Source organism: Sturnus vulgaris, chromosome 5, assembly GCF_052056855.1.
Source record: "Sturnus vulgaris isolate bStuVul1 chromosome 5, bStuVul1.hap1, whole genome shotgun sequence".
NCBI lineage: Eukaryota > Metazoa > Chordata > Aves > Passeriformes > Sturnidae > Sturnus > Sturnus vulgaris.
This window is the reverse complement of record NC_142247.1, coordinates 19,697,371-19,713,710: the sequence shown is the minus strand read 5'-3', so window position 1 is coordinate 19,713,710 and position 16,340 is coordinate 19,697,371. Positions and strand designations below refer to the sequence as shown.

The window sequence follows — 16,340 nt, the reverse complement described above, 5'->3', positions numbered from 1 at the left end:
AAACGTTTATGATAGCATTTCTGTTAGATCAATTGACATCTGATTAGTCTTACTTTCTGAAACCTTTTTTAGTAAAGCTCTATCATGTGCCCAAGAAAATATAAATACATTGAAAAGTCATATGAAACTTAAGCAGAGTAACTTCTGAAGTGATGCACATGATCTCACTATAGTTAATAATTCTCACTAACTATAGTTACTCACTGTCATTTCCAGAAAATAGAAAACAATATAATATGCCAATCATATGGCATTCATCATATGAAAAAAAAAAAAAACCCAAACAAAAATTGTCAGATAAATATAGTTTGCATTTGTTCCAGTTCCTTTTTCTTTTACAAGATAGTGACCCAGAACAACAGCCTTTCCTGCATCTCTCAGAAATGAGGATGATTCTGTTTGGGATTTTTTTTGCTGTAAACATGAATTTGAAGAGGGAATCCAATAAAAAATCCTTTTCAATATATTTGTGTATTTGAGGAAGAAATGTAAAATGAGAAATAAAGTTGAAGCTTCTGGGTTGTAAACTAGAGCAGATTTCTCCTTCAGATCAGAGTGTTGATGTAACTCTTTATTTTTTTACTAATAGAATCAAAGACTTCCCTCTACTTTGACAGCTGTTATTTATGTTTGAAAATGAAGAATTACTCGCAGCTTTTCCAATGTCACTATGGAAAATGTGAATCTGAATTTGTTGTTCACTGGTCAGACGAAAGGAAAAAATATATTTTCTGTGCCAAGGCAGAGTTGCTTTCAGTTCCTTTAGCAACTGTTGGATTCAGAGAACAAATAAGAGCCATCAGACTGCAATTTTGGGTAGGTCATTATAAAAAAAAGCAGTGTATTAACTATGTATGTGGGAGGAAGGCAAGGCAGGACAAAGGAAACAACTTCCAACTGTTGCTCTGTCTTACACTGGTAATATTAAATGTTGTCACTGACAATAGGCCAAAAATGAAAAAAAATATATTTGAATATAATAGCTTGATAGTCAGAACAGAAACATTAATTCTCTACCTAGTTTTGCTAAAGTGCCATGTAAAAATTGTGTCTCCAGGGTTGTCTGTTGTTTAGAGAGAGTGTTATTTACAAGCTCTAAAATGGCTGCATAAACCCACTAGGATTCAGTTCTACAGTGCTACAGTGTGTAAACTTTTAGGATAATTCTGATTCTAGCTCCTTGTAGAGCTGTGACATCCTCAGTAATGTGGCCTAGTTGGTTTGCAAATTCTAGCACCATTCAAAGTGAATGTCAGTGTTAGACATATTATAATGTATTTTTTAAAATACATTCTCCTTTATACAACGGTTGGGCTTGAATACATGGAGGTTTCAGGAAAAAAAATCAAGTAAAGTTTCCAACTCATTTTATTTCATTTTGACTTTTAACAACTTCCTGCTTGTGAATTTTCTCTCAATCATCTTGTCCCAAGGCAGCAGTTACAGCCAAAGGGATTGAAGACATAAACATGATTGTAATTTTCCCATGGTTTTTTTATGTGTAATCTGATATTTTTGTAAAGAAGTTGTATACCAGCTCCTGTTGTGGTTAGAGAGGTTGAAATCAGGCCTCTTGAAGACAGGTCTACACCCCTCGCTTTTGTTTTAAATAGACTATGTAAAGAGGAACAAAAGCCTCAAAGTACTGCATTAAAACTGTATTTGTATTTGTTAGAAAGGGTGAATAGTTTCATTTTTAAGTATTCATTTCCTGAATATGTATTTCGTCTTTATATTGAATTAGTTTTAAGTCAAGTGAACGTGCTGTGTTATACTTTTGCTAACTAATTTTCATCTACTAAATTCTAATCCATTCTTGGGATATAGTGAATCTGTTTGCAAAATCTCACTTCTATCAGTAGTAAATGAAAGTGAAGCACGTAAGGAAAGGTAATATTTATTAGACTAAGAGCTATCACTGAAAAAATATGAAAGCGTTTGGACATATTCAGCTGTTTTAGGGTCTCCTGTATTTGTCAAGGATGTAAAAACAATGAAAACGTTTCATGTTTCTTTGTAAATGAAAGACTGATTTTGTTTTGCTTTGTTTTCCAGCTACATCTCTTGGTCTAAAAGAGTATGCTACCTTACCCTACAAACATTGCTAATAGCCTTAAACATCTGTGGATCAGCAGCTGGAACAGCATTGCTGCACTGTAGCTGGAACATGTAAAGAAATATACCTTGAGTGTTGACTAATTAGCTAGGTTATAAATTCATTTATTGCGAGGTGCCTAATGAAGTTCTGTAGATTAGGATAATCAAAGGGTCCCTTAACAGTCAGGAGAGAGAATCACACACAGCACTGGAGGTCACTTCAGGTCTGATTTGCCTTTGCTTGCACTGGGAGGCTGCAGCAACGTTGTTGGCTTAGGTTACATGAGCTACACGAGCTGATAATGAGCCAGAGCACTCAAAATAGCTGTGATTGTGCCTTCAGACACATTTAGTATTAATTTAGTATTAACTACTAATAATAAATACTTAGCAATAATTAAAATACTACTAATAATAATAATTGAGTTCATAATCGTCCTTGGAACAGAGTAGGTTATTTATGAAACTGGTGCAAACACAGAGGAATTTTCTGCTTATTAGAGTACAAATTGTTTATGACTTTTTGTAAAACTGAAACAAATGCATGATGATACAAAATATCTCTAGTATATGGGCCTGAAGGCAATGCTACAAGTTATTTTTCAATGAATTGATTGCATTCAGTTACTATAAACATATTAGTTATCTTCCATGGAGTGAACTTAAAACATCTGCAAATGTTTTTCTCTTTATCCTTTGTAAAAGATGTTTGTGAAAGTTTTATTTTTATGCCTAATGTGGTCTTAAAATATTCTAATTCGCTGTGTATTCTATAAAATTACAGGCAGACTGTGGAACAGCAGTGTGGCATTTAAAGTTTGACACCTATTTTAATGGGTTAAGTTTCTTATAGTTAGGTTTAAATGTTTACTACACAGTATGTCTCATGAAAGAGTGAAACACACATGCCTGCAAATGGAGTGACAGGGCATACAGTAGAGCATATGGCAGATTATATAATCTTTAAAGACTAATAGAAATTACGTTACTGCACATATTTTGATTTTTCTTCTAGGTAAGGGAACGACTGAGGGTTTCTTTAGAAAGAGTCTCTGCACTGGAAGAAGAACTAGCTGCTGCTAACCAGGAGGTAACATAAAACACTTTCTCCCCTTTTGAGATTAAATTTCTCTAATATTCTGTCCCATGTGTTCCCTGTCACTTTCTTCAAAACTGTTAGAAAAAAACCCCAACAAAACAAACAAACAAACAAAACCAAAATTAAACAAAATTAAAGGAAAATTACATTCTGAGTAAGCTTCTCAGTGAGGCTTGTTTAAGGTGGTTGTGAGATTAATACAACCTGTTTACTGATGTATTCCCTCCTTCTCTTCCCTTGTGAGCAATCCAAAATCCAAGAGCTAGTGACAGATTCCCAGGTTTCTTATTGGACTTGAAAAAGGAGTGAGCCAATAAATATGTCTGATACTATAAATAATTCAATAACCTGAATTTCCATTTTACTATAAAATTAAGTAAAACACACACACACGTGCATATACTCATTATATAAATGTTGACATTGCTGAAGGAAGGATTATGGATGACTGGGAAATGTAGGTTTGTCTCTTCCCTTTTAACTGCAGTGTACTGTGGTGCCATGTAACTATTGCCAACTTGGACAAGAGATATTTTTTCCTTTTTGCAGAATGTTCTCTTTTGTTTGTATTGAACAGCTACACACATATAGAAAGAAAGTTTGCACCCTAGAGAGGTGATTTTGAGGCCAGATAATATAAAAAATGGAGTCTACTAGTGACTTTACCATTCCCCTCATGTTCTGAACCCACCTGACATGTGCTTTTAACATGGTTAAAAATAAACCAGATAAGCAAGTTGGATTAAAACTATTTGGGGTTATGGCCATTTCCTGGTGTCATTTTATTCAGGGTTAAGACAGAAACTGAAAAAAACACAGACAAGCTAAAACACTACCAAACAATTCTTGAAAAGTGGAATACCCAGAATTCAGAATAATATGTGATAATGTAAAGTAGAGAGTATTAAAGTATTTTTAACTAATTTAAACTGGAAAAGGTACTTTCTTAAATTTACTTCTTAAAAACAGGATCTTCAATTAATATGTTAGTACTTCTTTGTTATAAGTATGATAGACTATAAAACTATTAATATGATTTGTCCCTTTGCTCTCTGAAGTAACTGAATCATGGGTTAAAAAATAAGATTCTCCTTTCAGAAGGATCAGAAAAGTTGTGTTCAAATAATATACTTACACTATGTTGTGTATTCTGTTATTTGGACTATTGTTAATTGAATAGCAAGCAGTCCTTTTGGTCAGTCAAGCCAACTGAGATGCATTGCACTCCTCCAGTCCCTCCTGCTCATCATCCAATTAAATCCAAGTTCACTTCACTGGGCATAGGACCAGGTCTTTAGAGAATTGCCTTGCTATTTGGAATCTTAAAAATTTAGTGAAACTTTTTTGACAGTAAGTAATAAAAACATGCACAATGAAATTAAATTGAAAGAAGATTTCCATAGCTTTTCTTGTCCCAAATCCTTAGAAATGTTGAACAATGTTTGTGTCTACATGACACTGAAGACATTTAAAAGGACACTGAATCAATCAAGCATAACATGACCATTAACACAATCTGAATATTGTTATTCAACTTTCCTCTGAGAGACTATTAAACCTGAAATTCAATTAAATAATAATGAAAAAAGAGTGAAATGGGAGGAGATGTGGAAGAGAACAAGTGGATTTTTTTCAGTTATGCATTTGAACAAGAGTTCAGATAATTTTCACACAGTTAGTTATTTGAGTAAGACAAAATTAATTAGAGCACTGCAGTTTTTAAGTCTAGTTTTATGCTAAATTTCACAGTGAATACACAGGCAATAAAACACGTTAAAATTTTATTGTATTATGTATGAAAATAAATGGGGTGTGTTTCTTGGGGAATTGAATATTTGGGTTTCAGTGATTTCCGTAGTCTTGTCTTGGTGTCTGCTTTCCCAGGAGAATTAGTATTTCCTTTCATATACATTTTCTCATACTTATTCTAAGAGTATACTATATTCAGGACTATATCTGAACATAAAATAATGTCAGTAAATTGGTTCTCTGATTTAAAAAATTACATTTAGGTATATGATAAGTATCAGATAAAAAGTAGCAGAAATGTATATGTTAAGATATTCCCTCTCCTTGAAAGCTTGTGGCTGTGGCTCTGACTCAGCAACAGTGAGAAACTGCAGACACTCGAGAGTACTTATTGGAAATATTCTTAAATTTAAAAAACCACAAAACTGAGAGACAACAACTGTACTTTTCCATCATTAGGTGATAACTAAGCTCTCATTTAACAGTCTTTGTGGCATATTACATACCTAACAAAGGGAGTGAAATCATTTGTTACCGGCAAAGCTGATTTAAGCTCTAGTTGATAAGTCTTGCAAAGCACATAACATTGGATAGGCAATAGTAACACACCTTGAACTCTAAACTCCAGAGCAATTGGGGTGGACATTTGGAACTGTTGTGGGAACTCAGCTTGTGTAGCTTGTGTAGCTAATATTTACATGTAGTTACACAAGGGTAATAGAGAAGGGTTTTCATCTTATGAGCTTATATTTTATTAAAGCTTCTATTTTATTAAAGAGTGGATTAAAATTTATATAAATATATGTTTTCCTTGGGGAAAATATTATTTGACTATATATTTTATTTTGCTGCACCTGATTAGTGATTGTGGAAGGGCCCATTGTACATAGGAGCAAACTGAATTGCTGTTAGTGAGTTTTTGTGCAGACAGGGGTAAGGTAACTGCAGTAATAAAATTCCATGTTCATCCTGCATTTTCTTTTTCATTTCTGCTTACACTCAAAGACATTACTAGTTCACGACTAGGAAATGTCCTGTTCCTTATGTCTGTTGTAGACAAGATAATTAGAAGATACTGTTAACAACTATTTTTGAGACATTTACCTCCCGTTTTTAATTAAAATTACTGTAAAATATAGCTACATTTGCTTACCCCTTAGGTGCTTTTAAAATTATGCTGGTTCTCATCTTCTTCCGTGTAACCTATGGTCTCTCCAAATAGTTTTATTGCTGAGGGTTATAATTTGCAGTTAGCAATTAGACAAGCTGCAAGTGGGACATCCAATAACAAAGCTCAGTGCTTTAATCGTGTTCTTCTGTGAATATTTTTCAAGGGAAATGTGATGTTTTTCAGTGAGTGTATGAATATTTGCAAAGTTGAACAACGATCTGCTAACTAGCCTCCTTTTTACACGCTAATTTGAGAAGAATTAGTTTAATTGACAGGAGAAGTGAATTTATCTTCACAGTTTTGTCATTCATGATCTTAATGGGAATTAACTTTAATGTTGAAAATACTGACAAGATAACTACTTTTGTTCTACGGCTTTAGAAATACTCCTATTACCATCACAAATGTGAATCTTTGTTAAAAGTATGCTAAAGTACACACATGCAAACAACACACCAAGGTTAGTCATGAGTGCCATATATTCCCAGGAATCCAAGTGCTAACAGCTTCCACAGCTCAAGAGTACATAGATTATAGACCGTGGCCCATAGTGACACTTTTAAAGCCATTTCTGCAGCAATGTACAGTGTTAAATGACAACTATTGCAACCTCCATTAACAGATTTCCCTGTTTCCTAGAGCCTTCAGCAAATCGTTTAAAAAAAAAACCCAAACCAAACAAGATTTAAAGCTTTTTTTCCAAGGCTTTTTTGTAAAACCGAGTTAATAAAATACTGGAATTCTCTTTTTTTGAATGGTTGTGCTTAATTTGCACATAAATTTTCTCCTGTTCATTTTAAACAATTATCCTTCCCTTGCAACATCTTTCTGTGTTAATAAGAATCATATGATAAGTGGCATTCCAAAACCCTATTTTGTTTCCGGTTAATATGCTGGCTTTTCCATCTTTCCTCATTAGTAGAAACTGTGGCATGAAAAATATAGTTTTACTTACTTTTATTACCCTAAAGCAGTCTTTAAGAACCCAGAAAACATTGGGACTGCAGAATTAAATTACAGAAACTACTGATTTGACTGTATACATCACTGTACTACCATATGCTTTTCCTCAGCATTTGTTCCAATTGCCAATGCTGTTTCCAAGTGCCAAATTGCATTATATTGCCTCTGTCAACTGACACATAGATTATATTTTAAAACACTCAGGCTTCATTTTAAAGCCTCATTGTTGCAATTGCTTCTGCAAAGTTTACTTGACTTTGAGGCTATATTTAACTGCTGGAGCTTTCAGAGAACTTGCAGGAGTTTTGGATCATAGATCACTGCTTCATATAACTGCATACATTCTCCTGTTCAGGCAGTGGGTATCTTCCTGACAAAGGGTTAGGGTACCCTAATGAATGAAAAGAGAGGATGGTTTGAAATTTCAGATTCTTTATGTTCCATAACAGGGACAGCAGGAAATGTATCCACTTATTCAGCAAAGAACTTCTCCAAATACCATGTTAATTGCCAAACTTCTGCTGTTCAGGGCAAATCAAGTTCACAGTAAAAAATGCAGTAAAATTCTTACAGCTAAGGACAGTTTTGGCTCTGATCAAGAGGGATGATGCAGACGTGACTATGGTATCATTACTGCTAATGAAATATTCTATAGTAGTTAATACATATATGCATTTCAAAGTGAAGTCTTAGCTAAATGTGGCATGTCCTTTTTACCCGTGATTGCACATGAAAACGTATTTCTATGCCTAGCTTTTCCATTTCCTGTTAGGTTAAGGCATTTTTTACAGGGGTTTCTTGGTGGCCTTAGGCTTTATGTGTAAATACAATTCAAATTGGAGTAAAAGTGTTGTAAAAGGAAGAGTTTGCTGGGGAGAATAGATATGCATTTCTTGTACATATAATTTACACAAAATTTCATCAATTCAGAATTCAGAAATTATGTATATCAAAACTTTGGATAAAATTGAGTGGAATTCAAGGATCTTTTTTCTTTTTTTCTGAAGGCCAGGCAGATGACATATCTGTTTCTGGTGACTTGAAGCATACACTTTTTTGCAAAGAATCTGAAACACCCTTTGTCTATAGTGTCTCCTTTCACCATATTTTCCCCGAATATAACTGCAAGTTACTGCTTTCTGAACCCTCTCTTACATGTTAATTTTATTTTAGTTTCTCTGTAAGCTATAAATTTGAAGAAGTCTGACACTGAAGAGATATTCTTTGTGGTCTGAACTTTAGTTTAAATGTCTGTATAGATGTAGCAATATATATCTTTTCTGCAAAGTTGCACATAATTTAAAATATCTTGATTTGAAATGCAATTTTAAATGCTATATAAAATCGCTTTTTAATCTGCCTTTAACTTTAGCCATCTAATTAAATGTTTCCTCTGCAGAAAGTTATTGTTGCTGTTAAGTTTTAAATGTGGCAATGATGCAAAATTATGACTATTTTGGTGATTATTCCTTATACCACACACCATTACAGCATTAATTTATTTCTCTACACATTTGAATTAGTATGTGTAGCATGGCAATTGAAGAGGTGAAAAATTAATACTGCAGCACTATAGCCTTCATTGCCTAATTTTTTTACGAAGTGAAAAAGAACTAAGCACAAGAAATAGCCAGTTAAGTTGCCATAACTATTTCATTTTATGTCCTCAATTGATTCTAATCTAAGTTCTCAGAGGAAAAAAAATGCACCAAAATCCTATGTGAATATTGAGAGCAGAAGGATTGATTTTGCATTGCCATCATTTTTTTTCACTAATTTTGTATTTCACTAAAATACACAGCAGAAGAGGTATAAAATAGGTATAAAATTCAATTCAAATTTTCCAGATAGCAACTGAAGAACAATAATTTCTATTGACATATTTGAGGGGAACATCACTACTGCATTTGCAAGAGTGGTTTCTTAGTACAACTTCCATAAACTTCTGCCACAGAGAAAAATCTTCAGATTTTGGCTACTAAAAGAACATACATTTTCTACCATGACAGCAGATTTGCAGATACTAGTATTTTTGTACAAAAATCTTAGTGACTTAAGCCTATTTATGTGCTTACCACAGTATAGTGTGCAATGCAGAAATTATTTATTAAATACATTCACCAACTTTGGTCTTCTTCACGGAAGAAGTTTTGCAGAGCAGAAATGTGTTGTTGCCCAAATATCTTAGAGTGACATCCTGAAATTCTGTGTTCTTTCCCCTCCATTTAGCATGTGACCACCTGTAACAAATTGTAAAATACCAATGTCATGTTCTCATTTTGCACTGTGCTTTGTCTAAGTTGAATGCCTCCTGTGTGTTCTTTGGAAGACACCGATTTGTAAGAAAGGATTCACGGTCTGTGCTCACGTGTCCATGGAGCACTTAAAGAAATATGTAGCTGAAGACCAAAGGTTTTTATTACTTCACAAAGAGAATTAATAGTGAGATTAATAGTTTTAATAAAATGTTTGATATTAAATGTTTGCTAGCTTGTATATATTTCTTTCTACGTATATTTATATTCTTTTGAATATTATGTCATAAAGACAATTGTTATTTCTGGTTATATTTTCTAAATATTCTAAGATCCCAAGTATGAATGTATTCAGCTGCTTCAGAGTTTTACTCCTTACTTAAGGAAGTAAAACTCTGAAGCAGCTGAATATATTCATACTTGCACTGAGATGAAAAATTCAGGCTACTAAGAGGCTGCACTGTAATTTTGATTTTTTTTTTCTCAGAACGTTGTGTTATAGCTAATTAGTTCTTCATTTTATTTACGTGTAAAATTCTTTATAGGATTTTTTATATAAAGATTTGTGACTAGAGTAAATCCCAGTGTCACAGATTTATCATTGAAGAGTAGAGTTTTGTTCTGCTATATTTATTTTAAAAATACCCTGAGATTGTTTGCAGCCTCATTTTTTTGCCATTACACATCCGTGTGTATCAATAAGAGCATGCATATTTTGCTCTTAAACTATTGTAAGCTGTTACTTGCATTAAAGGAAAAGAAAAATTTATGTTTAGTGAAATAATGCTTAAGGGAGCATGGCAAATGGTAAAAAAAAAGCAATGTCAAACTGTGACTTGCTACTTCCTCATTCTTTACTCTTCTCCCAAAACCTGCTGTGCAGCTATGAAGCAATTCTTTAAATATACATTAAAAGAGAACTGAGATCGATGTTTGAAATAATTCTTGTAAATTTCTTCAAATCTCCTTCATTTTCATGTCTGACAGAAATATTTGATTTAATGAAACCTTGGTACCCCATGATTAGAAACTTGGGTGATTTAATGCCTTGTTTTACTGAATAAATGATGAGTGGAGATTAAAAATTCCCAGTTTCCTTTAGACCTTGAAGCACAAACTTTCCATAAAATTAGCATCTTCATCAAAATGAGCATTTAATCTATTCCAGTATATTGTGTGTGTGTCTCTGTGTCTGTGCTTTAAAAACATTTGTTTTATAGATTACCCACTGTGAAAACAAATTAGGTGCTGTTACCATAACGTAAAAATAAGAAATCTAACTACAAATTCTATTACAAATGCTCATACTACTCTTCTGTTTAAATGTTATGTTCTCATTTTTTTAATACTTGTAGCCTAAGTCTTCAGACCTTTACCTTGGGGAGATTGTGTTTTTCTCTGCGTTAAAAACGGTGGCCAATTCTTAATTGCAATTTAGATTGCTGCAGAAATATAAATATATAGTAGTTTATTTAGTAGCAATATATTCTGTCTTGACTTTCATACTGAAGTGCTTTTATTGCACATTTTTACTATGATTATTACTGCATTGCAATGCTCCCAACAGAGCTCCAGTAAAGGAGTGGGATGCCATTTTGTGGGGAAAAAAATACTGAAACATGATTCCTGCTCCATACCCCATAACAGTATAAATTGATCTCATGGTGTCCATTGTTCATACAACTGTTGACTTACAGCATTTCTGTAAAGCCCAGGTAGCACAGTGACCTGTGCAATAGATTTGGTGAGCAGCAGTTATTCTTTTTACTACCAGAGGAGCTCTGTAAGCTGCCTTACAGGACTCAGGCTTACCTGATACTCTTTGAGTATTCTTGCTCCTGAAAGCATAGAGATTAGTTCAGCTGGGATGAATGGTTAGAAAAGTAGAGCAGAAAAAGTAGGATGCAATCCAGTAGTTAATGGATTCATAAATATTGACAGATAGACTTGACTAAATTTCAAAACTTAATTTTTGACAGCTGATGGCTGTAGTGGCATCTGTTCAGGTGCACATTCTGTCACATGATTGTTGTTCTGGGACCCTGCACAAATCCTTTTATGCTGTATGAATCCTATCACACTCACTGTTGTAATTCCATGCTTGGGAGATAAATACTGGGTACATGTCCCCTCATGCCTTGTTTCCTATGAAAGAGAGGCTGGGGCTGCAGGCAGGAAGAAAGTGACAGTGCTCTCCACGAGGTTCTGCAGCTAAATAACTGTAGGACACAGTATTCATCATCAAATAACCACTCTGCAATAAATCAGCATGTACGGACAGTTTTCTGGATCTTATGAGGTTGAGTTATTTGAATTATTTTGAGGGTCTGTACAGTTAATATTAAGTTTATATTAATCGGTAAAGAGGGATCACAGAACATGCCTCACATTTCTGCACAACAGCAAAAAAATATATCAATATATGACAGAGCTCTGTGAAGCTGAAGAAGATGCCTCAGAGATTGCTAAATAGATCTCCTCTACTTTATACTAAGGAATTACAAAATAGGAAAGCTCTGACTTTCCAGCACAGATTTTGCGGATTTCTAATTTACCGCACATTCCTCACCCAAAGCAGAAAAGAGGGAGAAAGAGGAAATGGCATGACAGCCAAAGAAATACAGGCTGAGAGAACAGAGATCACACAAGCCAGATGTGTGGTTGAGCATATTTCACAATCGTTTGCCAACACACCTGAAAACACCAGGAGATTAATGAAATTGGAACGTTACTTGTATATGGTTAGTTTAGGATTGTTCATAGTCAGCATGAGATTAGACACCAGGATAATTTCAGTTTGGATTTAATGTCATCTGTTTGGCAATCTGTTTAGGGAGCTTAACAAGTCAATGGAATGCAACTCTCAGCAGATCTGATTTCATAAGGTCTCATTAGCAAATGCCTCACTTTAAACATATCAGATTCCTAAAGTAAAGAACATAGCACATAGGTAAAGGTTTGCTTAGCTGACATGCATTGTAGAGGTCACTATTATGTGTAAAAAGTATATCCTTGAACATTTTAATGTCTAATGTTTAATTTGCTCACAGTATTTACAGAGTGCCCTTCATGAGACATCAGAAAGAATATATCATTTATCTTTGATCTGTTATTTTGGGAATCATGCACTTTGAAATGGATGCCATTTTATCCTGCACTAGAGGTGTGAATTCAGGTTTCAGAACATAGCTGCTTATCTTTCTGTCTGTGTCAGCTTTGGGGTCATTTAACATTTGTCATTTGACATTTGTCAGATTAGACATTCAAGCAGATAAAGATAGTTTCATTGCAAGAATTGGACTTGCAATATAGGACTGTAAGACAAAATGATTCTTTATCGTTAATTATCTTTTTGCAGATCCATCTTGGTGAAAACGCAAAACACATACCCATTATCCTCTCTTTTTAATCTGCTGGAATAATGTATTCTTTTAACATTTGCTCCATGTGCTTTGGCATGATTATTCAATTTTCTGTAAATTTGTTAAATATTAGGTGATTTGATAAGATCATCTACTAACTCTCAAACCAGATTTTAAATAGTATAACAAGATCATAGCATATTTTATGCTTATTACTCTCCATAATAATTTTTAATGTATGTATAGGTCTTACGTGACGAATTTGTATGAAATATTTAAATTTATGACGTGGGTCAATAAATAAAATTAACTTTAAGCTTCACTAGGTTCATATTTATTAATCAATATTCCCATTAACCTCTGAACCAGAAAATGTAACATTAGTGTTTTCCTATTGGATCACCTCAATTCTACAATGCATGTATAGCTCTAAGAGTATTCTGCAAATTCATAATTCAATTAACTAGCAAGAGTTGCAAGCAACGAGCCATCATATGCCTGTAGTAGAAATAAATATAGAAATCATTTTACTCAGAATTCAAAAATGTCAAAAATATTTTGGGTTTGATTAGAAAATGTCAGCATTTGTAAATAGTAAATAATCTTCATTAATACTAATGGGGACCATCAGTGTATAGGTGAAATTATTACAAGAGGAGCTGTAGAGGATTTGATTTGGTTCAATCTGTAGAAAATAAACCTGCTGGCTTAACTTGGCACCTGGAGAGTGTGGTTTGGACACCTTCAATCATGTAGAATATGTGGTTACATACAAAAAGAAGGGGAAAAAAAAAGCCATATGTATCATTCCACTACATTCGAAAAGGCTGTCATATTAGATTCCATTCTGCAATAATCCTAGGATAAAAACATTATTTTAGAAGTTCCATATACTAGGAATGTCCTTTGTAATTAAAAAATAGATAAAATTTGCATCAGTGGAGCCCATATCATTGATCTTCACTGGAGAAACCTGGGGAAAAAATTACTACCAGTAAGAATGTTACTCAAAAGTATTGAGATCTTGACTAGAATTAAATGGGTACATTTGGTTTAATACTTGAAATACAGACTGTTACTCACTGTACTGAGATTAAATTTCAACAGAGTGGGAACGAAACTTAGGTTGGGATTTCTTCAGTTTGTAAATGCACATTGTGGTAGAGGTACATCAATTGTAGTCCTAGGATGAGGTTCATTTCCTTTCTGGATATTTCTCATATCCTATCTATCTGTTGTATATTTTCATGTTTTCTACAATCAGTAGCAGAGATGGTGATTTTAATACAGATACACTGTATAGGAAAATGTGATAAAACTGAATAATATGCAGAATATAGTTTTCATAACAGACACGTACAGTCAAAATAAATCTAAACAATCTTAAATCTCTAGGTGACAATATGCAGACAATATTTCATTTGGGGCAGAGCATTTTTACTCACAGGAACATATATTGTAACAATAGGGACATATGTGTAACCGAAAGAGGGAAACAGCTTTTCAATGCAAATAGCTAAACACTCTTTTTTCAAATTGAGCAGTATTTTTCAAACTGAATTATATATGTTAAACAGGAGTTCTTTTCAATTAAATGCTTCATCTGTTAAGACCAATAACATAAAGCCCTAGAGGTACAAATATCTGTGTATATAAGATCATAAATATTAAATATATGCATGCACAATATATATACATGTTTCAATAACTTGCATATTGTTGAAAAGAATTAACATTATAATGTTTCTGCCAAATCCATACTCAGCTCTGACAAGCTGGAAATCAGACCCTACCAAGGAAGTCCAGAGATTTTGAATGCTAGTCTTTGTTGGAGTAATAATGAAAGAACAGTAGTTTTGCTGCTATTTTGTTGAGTTTGGTAAGGAAAAAAAAAAGAAAAGCAAGAGAAATTAGTCAGCAGGTGTCAAATACGCAATATAATTAACCACGTAATTGATATTTGTTACTATTTTCCTATTGTGCTAGTCTCTGTAAAAGACAGTTCTTTCACTGTGTTGTATTTCATACAAATTCATACATACAAAAGTAGTACATTTTTGTTTACTTCGATAAGGGTTTCTGCAAAAAAAACGTACCCTGAAATGCACCTGGTTATCTGTGAAAAATCGTGACAGATCCTCTTCACAATAGCACCTGCACCATTGCTTTAAATTGCTCCTGTTCTGTTTTCCAAGTTCTGCTACAGAAATAAACGGTGCGTGCTCTAGAGTACGTGTAACAGCACAAGACAGGTATTTACACAGGAACAATTTGGTCCAGAATTCATAATGAAACAAAGGAGACTAATAAGCCCTACTGCCTTACTACCAGCCTGAAATGTTAGTGTATTAGTAGTTTTAGAGTCCACAGTTGCCTGCTGGCCCAGGCGTTTGGGGTTCAGAGGCAGCCAGGGCTCAGGGGTGGTGCAGACTGGAGGTCCTGGGGTCGGTCAGTCCCAGCTGAGTGCCACAGCTGTGCAGTGGCCCTGGGCCACAGCGCCCTCGGCACCAGCACAGGCGTGTCCATGAAACACTGACAGCTAGGACCTTGTCAATAGTTATCACAAGCACAGACCATCAACAGTAAAGGACCACGGGGTTACTATTTTCATGTTTCCCATTTAAAATTAGCAATGTGCTGCAGATTCAGAGCATTTCTGGTCATTTTTGCATGTTGTCATTCATTCTGTGCGCTTCAGAAACATGAAAGTCAAGTCTGAGGTGCTATCCACCTGTACAAGCAGGATTGCAGAGAGCAGTGCCAGCGTCAAGATGGTAAGAATGAAACAAGACATGCAAGAAGTTGCAGAAACAAGAGGTTTTAGCTTTCTTTGACAGAATTTGAAGCATAGGAGGTAAAGACTATAATTGTAAAAGATGTGTAATGGAGGGCTAGAGCTTGGTGTGCTACCTACCCGCAAACATATTGTAGCCGTGGAAAGGGGTTTTAACCCTTTAAATGCAGCAGAAATAAGATGCACAGCTACATGGTCATCTTTCATGATAGAAAGAAAGAGACCAGTTTATTCAGAAACACACTTGGTTTTATAGCATGACTCGCAATTCCAAGAGTAGAGAAAAGGTGATTGGTTCAGAGAGAAGACACCCCATTCCCAGGGCCTGGTCACACACCACAACAGGTGTTCAATCTTGTTATTAATTCCTTTTTATTTGACCAAGATATCACCCTGGGAGAAATTCTCCCTAGCCTTGAGCTGAACCAGCTTATGAGCTGGGAAGAGAGCTGAAAAGCTCCAGCCTGGAATATTTTTCAGGCTGTAATTTTCTTACTTTCTCAATATGTGTCTCTACAACATATAAGATTTGTTTCCATTACTGTCTGACTTTCTACCACTGTCTGATCTCCACGGCTCCCTCATGAGGATGATTTCACCGTAGTTAGTATTTCTCCATAACAATGAAAGCTAAACAGCAATATTAATAAAAGGTCAGCAATCTCAAAACGGAAGAATTCATTATGAAAATATGTTGAAAAGATGTATTACTCATAACTCCCACCGTTTTTTATTTTAATAAAGTAGTATTTTTCTTGCTATGTCAGTACAGGTTTTAAAGGACTCAACTGTGTAAAGTTTCTAGAAAGCTCACTCCTTAATAACAATAAAATACACTGAAATGCCAGGC

At 34.4% G+C, this 16,340-nt stretch overlaps 1 protein-coding gene across 11 annotated transcripts in view; it reads left to right on the top strand.

Annotated features, from left to right (window-relative positions):
• Nucleotides 1-16,340, top strand: part of PPFIA2 (PPFI scaffold protein A2) — a 281,559-nt gene that overhangs the window by 184,020 nt on the left and 81,199 nt on the right. For 8 of the 11 annotated variants that reach the window (XM_088164997.1, XM_088164996.1, XM_088165000.1 and 5 more), the window contains one exon: nucleotides 3,113-3,187. The exons of the other annotated variants lie outside the window; for them this stretch is intronic. In XM_088164997.1, coding sequence (XP_088021123.1) covers nucleotides 3,113-3,187 — 75 coding nt within the window. The remainder of the gene's footprint in view (nucleotides 1-3,112; nucleotides 3,188-16,340) is intronic. 11 annotated transcript variants of the gene reach the window in all.